This window comes from Gadus chalcogrammus, chromosome 20 (genome assembly GCF_026213295.1).
Source record: "Gadus chalcogrammus isolate NIFS_2021 chromosome 20, NIFS_Gcha_1.0, whole genome shotgun sequence".
NCBI lineage: Eukaryota > Metazoa > Chordata > Actinopteri > Gadiformes > Gadidae > Gadus > Gadus chalcogrammus.
Window position 1 is genome coordinate 14,315,063 of NC_079431.1, and position 9,260 is coordinate 14,324,322.

At 43.7% G+C, this 9,260-nt stretch overlaps 2 protein-coding genes across 2 annotated transcripts; one reads left to right on the forward strand and one right to left on the reverse strand.

Moving 5' to 3' along the window:
• Positions 1-1,749: 1,749 nt before the first annotated feature.
• Positions 1,750-3,648, reverse strand: LOC130373792 (uncharacterized). The gene is made up of 3 exons (XM_056580424.1): positions 2,420-3,648; positions 2,008-2,189; positions 1,750-1,890 (listed from the first exon to the last, which is right to left on the reverse strand). The coding sequence occupies exons 1-3, from the start codon at positions 2,907-2,909 to the stop codon at positions 1,750-1,752; spliced, it is 813 nt and encodes a 270-aa protein (XP_056436399.1). The 5' UTR covers positions 2,910-3,648.
• Positions 3,649-7,268: 3,620 nt separating this feature from the next.
• kctd12.1 (potassium channel tetramerisation domain containing 12.1) lies at positions 7,269-8,733 on the forward strand. The gene has a single exon (XM_056580103.1). The coding sequence runs from the start codon at positions 7,321-7,323 to the stop codon at positions 8,194-8,196; it is 876 nt and encodes a 291-aa protein (XP_056436078.1). The 5' UTR covers positions 7,269-7,320; the 3' UTR covers positions 8,197-8,733.
• Positions 8,734-9,260: the final 527 nt, after the last annotated feature.

Here is a 9,260-nt window from a genome sequence, read left to right on the forward strand (position 1 = left end):
GGGGGTAACAAATAGAGTTGAGACCGGACTCCCTGAAAAGCAGGTAACATGGGTTACAAGGACTGAAGCGGCACTGCTCTTGCTTGGTCTCCGAAATCCGTCTCTTTATTTCACAATTATCATGAATAACACATTAATAAATAAATAAATAAATAAATATAAACTCTTCCCTCGTTAAAGTGCCTGTTAAATTGTCTATTATTCCTTTGTAAGTTCTCTTTGCAAATAAAACATAAAAAGTGCAATAAAAAGTAAGGCTCACATGTACCGTTTCTCTCCACTCTTAGTTCACCTTAAAATCAATACAGAACTCCTTTTTATCAAAATCCTCATTAAAGTTAAAGTTCCTGTTTCAGCTTATTCGCTGGTTGTTTTGAGCTTTCTAACAATGCAATTAAATACTGTTCTGTTCCTATAATAGAAATAACATATTTTGGCTTTAAACCACAATAAACCATAACAAGACAATAACCAGCACCTAGGGAATTAACATTACAACACAGTCGGACCTACAATGGATTTGCCTGTCTAACAAACCGACTAAACATTTAATTATAAAACATCATATCAACACTTTTCTTATAGCCTACTCTAAAATATCTTATCATTACGTCATCTAACTCTTAATCACATTAAATACATTCTTAAACATGTACGTTAGGTGTTCAGGGCCAAAGTAAACTTAAACATACTCTACAGTGTGTGTGTTTCCACAATAATATACTGTGCGAACGGGCCAACTGCCATTTCACGCTAATGCCGTTCGGCGCGAAACCAACAAAGGAGTTTAACAGTTAATAACTCGATATTACAGACATCATATCAACACTTTTCTTATAGCCTACTCTAAAATATCTTATCATTACGTCATCTAACTCTTAATCACATTAAATACATTCTTAAACATGTACGTTAGGTGTTCAGGGCCAAAGTAAACTTAAGCATACTCTACAGTGTGTGTTTCCACAATAATATACTGTGCGAACGGTCCAACTGCCGTTTCACGCTAATGCCGTTCGGCGCGAAACCAACAAAGGAGTTCAACAGTTAATAACTCGATATTACAGACATCAAACTTGACACAAAGTTTATCAACTGTTCTAAAATATCCAGATTCATGAAAATCGTTATTTGTGTGAGTTTCACGGAGTACAAACCTGAAAAGCAGGTAACATGGGTTACAAGGACTGAAGCGGCACTGCTCTTGCTTGGTCTCCGAAATCCGTCTGGAGAGGAAGCGGAAACGCCCCCCAACCATAGGAGTCTGGGCTGCCGCGCAAACATTTTGGTACTGCCCCTTCCGTTTCCAAGTATACCGTAATAATAAGTTATATAAAAAAAATGCTCAATGTAAATAAAACGAATGTAAATTATTGACCAACGGTTATACATATACATTCACGAAAAAGAGAATACATCTTGAAATCGTGGTCTAGTTTTGAGTGTACCACATGTGCACTCCCGTCGGTGCAAGCCTCATGCGACCACTTGTAACAAAAGACACACTGGACCCACTCTTCCCCAGGCATCGAGGCGCTGAAGAGCTCGCAGCACACGAGGCAGCTGACGTCCTCGCTGGATAGGCCTAAATAAATTGGAGAAGTAGAGGCAGCAATAGTGGTGAACTCTGCTGCCTCCGGAACAGGACACACTAGGCCTAAGGTGGGGCTGACTCCATCAGCGGGCCAGGTGATGGTGGGAGGAGCAGCTGAGGTGGCAACAGGTGTGACTCCAGCAAGGGGGGCGGCATCAGGAGCGGGCGAGAACAGCCTCTTCTTGGGAGCCCGAGAGGAGGGAGGCTGCTTGGCGGGACGACGCTGCTTCACAGTTCCCTGCTTTTCCGCCTCTAAAGCAGCCCTCACCGGGGTGTCCGTAAGTATAGCAGTTGTCCTGAAAACATTAAATTGGACGTTTTAATGATAATTGATTTACTTTAAATGTGGTAGGTCTACATGACTGTAGACAAAGGAAGTCCAGACAAGATATGAGATGCAAGAGTAACTCCACTTGCCTCTTTCTCCCTCTTCTCTTTGTGATCTTTCTAGGTCCGGCCTTAGGGTAAGGCCGGACGATGTCCGGGCTGAATTCAACGGCCTCTCCCTCAGGCCGGACAGCTTCGTCAGGCCCGGCAGCTTTGTCAGGCCCGGCAGCTTCGTCAGGCCCGGCAGCTCGATCAGGTACATCCATGCCTGCCAAAGGACACATTTAAAAAATACACACTTTTAAATAAATGTTTATAAACTCACCCTCCTGTTCTTTGTTAAATACCCTGATGTGAGAGTTGTGGCCGGGTGGTCTAGCAGCTTCTCTGCCGTCCACTACCCTATGGACTTTTTTTATGAACTTGGACTTATGGGACTATTTACTTATCTATTATGAACTGTTTAATCCTCTGTTGCTTCTGATGAACTGTTCCTACCTGAAGTGGCACCTGGAGAAGCGCTGACCTCGTCACCCGAAGCCTGGGGAGGAGGACGGTCTGTTGAATAGGCTCCGGCGAAGTCCTTTTCCTCAAATGCAGAGGGGTTAAAAGGCCAGATCCCTGGACTTGAGAACCCGGAGGTAATGTTGTTCACTGTTGCAGCCTTTGGTAAGGCTTCAGCAACGATGGAGGGCACATCATAAATTGAGATGTTTATCCCTGGGTGGCTCCTCATCCACCTGTCCGCCGCACTCTTTACGTACCCCTTTAGGGGGCCGAAGACACTAATGTCCATTGGCTGCAACCTGTGGGTGCAGTGGGGAGGGAATGATAGCAGCACTATGCCATTGGCTCTGCAGTAATCAATTGCTGCAATTGACAGGTGGGACGGGTGATTGTCCAGCAGGAGGAGCAGCTTCGACTCCTTGGACACACGGGTGTGACTGATGAAGTGGGCCAGGTACCGGAGGAAGTCTGGCTCCTTCATCCATCCAGTTGGATTGGCGGTGCCAGCATAGCCAACGGGTCCACCCCTCAGGAAGTGGTCTTTGAACCGCTTACGGGGGAAGATGATGTAGATGTAGATGATGTATAGTTGTATATATATATAGTTGTGTGTGTATATAGTTGTGTTTTATGTTAATAAAGATCATATTAAATACCGGTTTCATCAATGTTCCAAATGTCCTTGGCCTGGAACTGGTGCCGGTCCAGCACCGTCTTTAAATTTTGGTGGAACAAGTTGACATTTCTTTGGTTGAAATTTGACAACCGTTGTTGGCTAGTGGCCTCTGGACGCCGAAGGGAGAGGCTGCCACTGCGCTCCATGAAGGAGGTGAACCAGTCCTTCCCCGCCATGCTCTTCCTCGACCAGGATGCAGGGAATGGGCAGCTGAAGTGCACTGCCAGCTCAAAGGCAAATTTTCTGACCTGAAGGGGTCATAAAAAGTTGATGTACATTTGTGTGTTTATGTTATTTGTTCATATTTATTAATTAAAGCATGTGCATAGCATACATGTGTGCCTGTCCTAAAACGTATGTAGTCCTTTTCACAACACTGACCTCATTAGGGGTGAGCGCAAAATAAATAGCTGCTGCCCTCTTCAGGTAGTCCCTGACCTTTCCCTCCTGCGCTGCGTTAAAAACCCTATTGTGCGGGTTATAGCCAGGGGACCTAGCCGCTTCACTGCCCTCTTCTGCCCTCCGCTTGAGGTAGCGTGACAACGTCACATGATTTATGTTGTTGGCCAACGCTGCCTGCCTCACTGAGCTCCCAGAATTGACCTCGCTGCAGGCCCTGGCATACAACCATGCAGGAACCAGCCCACGGGAGGTGGTTCTCCTTCCCACGCGCGGCATTTTTCACTCAGTAATAATCTGTTGATGCATGTGATAAACACGTTTTGTTCATTCAAAATATGTTATTAATTCAAAGCAGTAGTTATTCATTGCAAAACATTTATTAATTCTGTGATTTATACAGGTAATGATCGTGCAATGTTCGCGTAATTACGCATGGTGATGTGCGGGACGTTTGAAACAGGTGTTTCAATCGTCCCGACAGCGACTACTGACACTTAAACCTTTTTTACCTCTAAACTTCAAAACTGTGACATTGCACATTTATCACAGGTTTAAATACTAATTCATCTGTTGTATATTGATATTATTATGGCATGAAACAAAAAATACAACTATTTATTACAAAAAAACTACCGCAGGAAGGATTTTACTTACAGCTCTCGAAAACAGGTTTGCGGGATAACATCTGAACGGCGTGACGTCATTACACGAAGTTTCCCGGGATTGGTCAGTCTTGCTTGCTGAACGTAGTGACGAATTTTGACGTGAAAGCAGGGCTGTACAGTGCGAGTTTTGATCGCATTTGCTATTAAAATATATAACGTGCGAAGATAAATACAAGTCCACTCGCACCGGTGCGAAAGGGTGAGAAGGACCCGTGGCAAAAATAAATACGTCTTTCTGTACGGCTTTCAATGGCACTGCTAAGCGCGAGTGTGTGGGAGCATGATGGGAGCGATGCATGCAGGGAAATGTATTTTGAATTATAGGCTCGCCAGTTCCCCTCAACTACTAAAAAACTACATTTCCCAAACATTCGCACGTTGAGGAGGGGCTTTGTAACGGTCGCGGGAAATTCACTTTTTAAGCAAAACAGAAAAATGAAAAGGTATTTCTCTGTATTCGGAAGTTCTTCTTCATCAAATAAAGATAGAAACTTTGAAAAAAATCCACGTATGGAAGAGATTGACTCGGCGACCACAAGCACGGAACCGGCACCTTCGGACGAAGCCGACTCCACCCATGACTCCGTCTCGGCCAACGGGAAAACGTACAGGTTTAACCCCCAGTGGTTAAAAACGTTCAATTGGCTGGTCTACGACCAATCCAAGAAGTCTATGTTTTGTAACTACGTCGAGGTAGGGGAAAGGACATCAGAGGTTAATTAAAGGTTGGGTACGCGATTTGCGAAACGCCAGCAGATTTTGAAAATACACAACTCAAATGGTCCTACCCCCTCTCCTTCAACGCTGACTCTGACTCCACCCATTCCAAGTACCTGGACGCGCAATCATGCACGAGCGCGAACAGAGATGCGCGAGAGCGAGCCAGGCTAGCGTAGGTTTTCGTTTAACAACATGGCACTACATTCAGCTGTAAATTGCACCCAGTACCGCGGGAAGTAGGGGTTTTGGGGGTGCTGCAACACCCCCTGTCCGAGGCCCTGTCTTATCACAGAAAACGATCATTTCTAAAAACTCCGGCCAAAGTGGAGATTTCTGAAAACGCCGGTTATGTGTTGTCGTATCAACGGGGAGAAACGGGATTTTAGGTTCTGAAGCGTCACATTATGCACCAGGAAATGCTTGACGTCATGTGAGCGTCCGCTGTACCGTATTGGTCCGAATATAAACACAAACCCCATTGTAATACGACCTATATTTGGAAAAAAGATTTGAAGACCAGATCTTGATTTCATGAATAAATAAATTGTATTAATTGAAATAATATACGAAAATAAAAAGGCATAGAATAGTAGTGCAAATAGGCCGTACTGATGTGTACACCAAAGACTTCCTGACACTCCTCTGCCCCGCTGTGTTCGCTCTGGCTGTGGTCGCTCCGAACTGTTTCGGCCCGTGGCAAAGCGAGTCATCCTCGCTGCTGTCCAAGGCATGTTGAGACGCAGCATTTATTTAATGCTCATATGTCCTAGTGCTGAAAAAGGGTTATATGAAAAAGTGTGAGGGTAGCGGTGGTGCGCTAAACTTGTTCTGTGAGCAGCTGGATGTGAACCTTGGTGTGAAGGAAGTGAACACAACGATTGATTTTCAACTGTGCGCGCATGCACTGGTGTAATTGAGCTGCGCTGCTATATATCTTTTTTATATATCGGTTTTTAGACCCTTCTCGTCCTTCAGTTGCCGCAAACGTTCAAGTTGCCGCAAACGAGTGCAGTACGACCGTTTGATTGACGTACTTACTGTCCAATGAAACTCGGTGGCAATGGAAATGATTGGCTGGAGTTTTTCGAGCCCTGCCCGTTCCACAGATGATTGACAAGTTTAATTTTCATGTCAGTACTTCTAACTCAGTGGCTGTAAGCGGGTTATGATAAGGATTTCAAGTAATTTTGCAAAAATGGCCAAAAAAGCGAATCACCTACGCAACCTTTAAATAAGTGTTTGTTAAATTTGTACATTAAATTTGTAAATTACTTAATTTTGTTGAATGTGTTCACCACTTCTGGCTGCTGATGTTTTAAAAGAGGCTTTAAAAGAGGTGTGTGTTTATTTTTTTGAGTATAGTATGTGTGCTACCAAAATTATTTTTGTGCTACTGATTTTTTTAGCTTGCTAGCACCAGTGCTATACCATTTTAAAAAGTAAGCGTACAGCCCTGGAAAGTCTTGCGTGGTTTTCGAGTAAATCGCTGTTTCAATCGTCCCGTGTTTCAATCGACCCGGCTCTCCCCTACTGTACATACAGTATATCCGTAGTAATTATGGATGTAATTATATGACATTAGGCTACTTTACACAAGAGTGTATAATTTGGAATTACAAATTAAATCGTACATGCGACCTAGTTATGATCTGATTTGCTGGATAATTTTAAATGTGTTATTGCCTTCATTAGTAATAATGAAAAAAAAATACCTTTTGGTCAATGTAAAAAAAAATGAGGGAATAAATCTGACTCATTGTGAAAGCATGACAGAGTAGAGGAACGTGTGGTCCAGTAGGTGTCAGTCTTGCGACGCGTTGTGCGCATGATTACCCCACACTTAAGGACTTCTGATTGGAAATGCCTCATTGCCAATTTCTCCTCATTAATTCATCTCGGCAAAAGTGTTTGATTTGTATTATTGGGGAGCATCATATAGCTACATAGCTACTTGAGTATTATGATATGAACATAGCATATTCCCCTTTGTTACATGAAGTGTTAAGAATAATATTGTGTGCTTTCTGGAAGAATATAAAAATACAACTTTTTATGTTCAGTCTGCTTTATATGTCGTTTTTTCTTTTTTTTTTGCTTTATACACAGTCGTATTTTTATTGGCAGTCCTTTGCTTAATTATACATCTTATTTGTCCGTGTTATTGTTTATTTCCGTGCCAATAAAACCTGTCGAAAAGGAGAAGGGGAGGGAGAGGGAGCCACAGCAGCCCCCCAGTATGAGCACGCCCATTGGACAGCCATTATCCCCCATAGGGCTGCGCAATGGCCGCCCTTAAATGGTTAAATACCAAATTGGTGGTCGAGATCCCCTCCTACTCCTAAATGCCAGGCATAGGCTACATAAACAACCAGCCACATCCACTCCCCTCAGTAAGTGATTCTGCACGGCGGAGACCCCACTGCTCCAAAATGGCCCTAGCAGACACCGAGAGCGGGATGTCAAATTGCAACGAATTCTCCCCGTTTCCCGAAATAATCGATTTGAATGTCGGCGGTCAAGTGTACGTCACCAGACACACAACTTTAGTCGCTGTCGCGGACTCCCTCCTCTGGACCATGTTCAGCAAGAAGACCCCCAAAGAGTTGGCGAGGGACAACAAAGGACGCTTCTTCCTAGACAGGGACGGATTCTTATTCCGCTATATCCTCGACTATCTGCGCGATCTTAACTTGGTGCTCCCCGACTATTTCCCAGAGAGAAGCCGCCTCCAGAGGGAGGCAGACTTTTTCCAGCTGCGGGAGCTTTCCAAGCGTCTGCTGCACCCCAAGATGACTAAAGACGACTCCATCAGCGAAGAGATCTGCCAGAGTGACCCCGACGAAGGCGCGCCCCAGTGCGGCGCCATGGACACTTTACGCATGGACACTTTACGCACGATCACCGCGGTGGGCAGCAGCCCTCGCTCGCCTTCCCTCGACTCCAGGAAGTCCGGGTACATCACGATAGGATACAGGGGCTCATACACGATCGGAAGAGACATCCAGACCGACGCAAAGTTCAGGAGAGTGGCGCGCATCACCGTGTGCGGGAAGACCTCCCTGGCGAAGGAAGTGTTTGGAGACACTTTGAATGAGAGCAGGGACCCCGACCGTCCGCCGGAGAGGTATACGTCCAGGTATTACCTGAAATATAATTTTTTAGAGCAGGCGTTTGACAAACTGACAGAAGTGGGCTTCCACATGGTGGCCTGCAGCTCCACTGGTACGTGCGCCTACACGAGCAATGATCCAAACGAGGACAAAATCTGGACAAGCTACACTGAATATGTTTTTTGTCGGGAATAAGCGTTGCTTCCTCCCAGTAAGGTCTATTCAACGCCAAGAGATAGGAATAGTGTCTATTTGTAGATAGAAATATAGCGTAAGAAGGTCTGTATTTAATGGGCATCTTCGACAGATGATGGCCACTGTCAGGATGGTAGTACCACCAACCCCAACCATCTGCCTGCCAGCAATTGGACATTAATCCAAACACAACGAATGGTTGTGAAAAAAACGACGAATCAGTATTCAACAAAGGAAGCTGTAATCAAATGTAATAACCTTTCAACTAAAAGTCAACACCAAAGCATTAATATCATCAAACCCATTGCGCACAGTTTCTGTTTTAGTTCACACTATTTAGCTATATTTTAGTCCTCTCTGACCGTGTGAAGCCAACAGTGTTCCAGGATCCAGACATTTTGACAGTATTATTGTAACAAACATGCTTGCTTAGCAGTCTGTTTTGACTACGTTTTGTATATTATGCAACTTAGCAATGACTAACCGACATAATTACAATAGTGTGCACTGTGTGCTTGTTATCGTGAAATAAAATCTTCTACCTATCATGTTCTCAACATCTTGTTTACTTTTTATACTCATGCCTAACATCTATTATATTTTACCAGTAGACCCTTCAACTATTGCTGAGGTTGAAAGAACCAAGTAAAAATAAAAACAGATAAAAACAAACATTTCCATTACAAAAATAAAAACAAACATTTCTTATTCATTAGTGATTTAACAAAAAAACATGGATGACTGCGTAGATGACTATGACTTGAAACATGTGCTTGAATAAAGAAACTGTATACTACTATTAAACTCCATATGTCAAAGTAGTAAATGTGTAAATTATACAATATGAATCAAGAATCTATCATCATAAAGTATTGATGATTGTTCTGCATTGTGGGCATGGACAATGTGGATAATTACACAAGGATCGTTATCTATGTGTAATGACCCTGTGAATGAGTGTGGCTTCACATACATGTGCATGTGAGTGTAAATGCGTTCTTTGGTTTAAAAAGTGGTTGAAAGAATAAACGAGTGCTAACTAAACTGTTTGTGTGCTGGCTGAC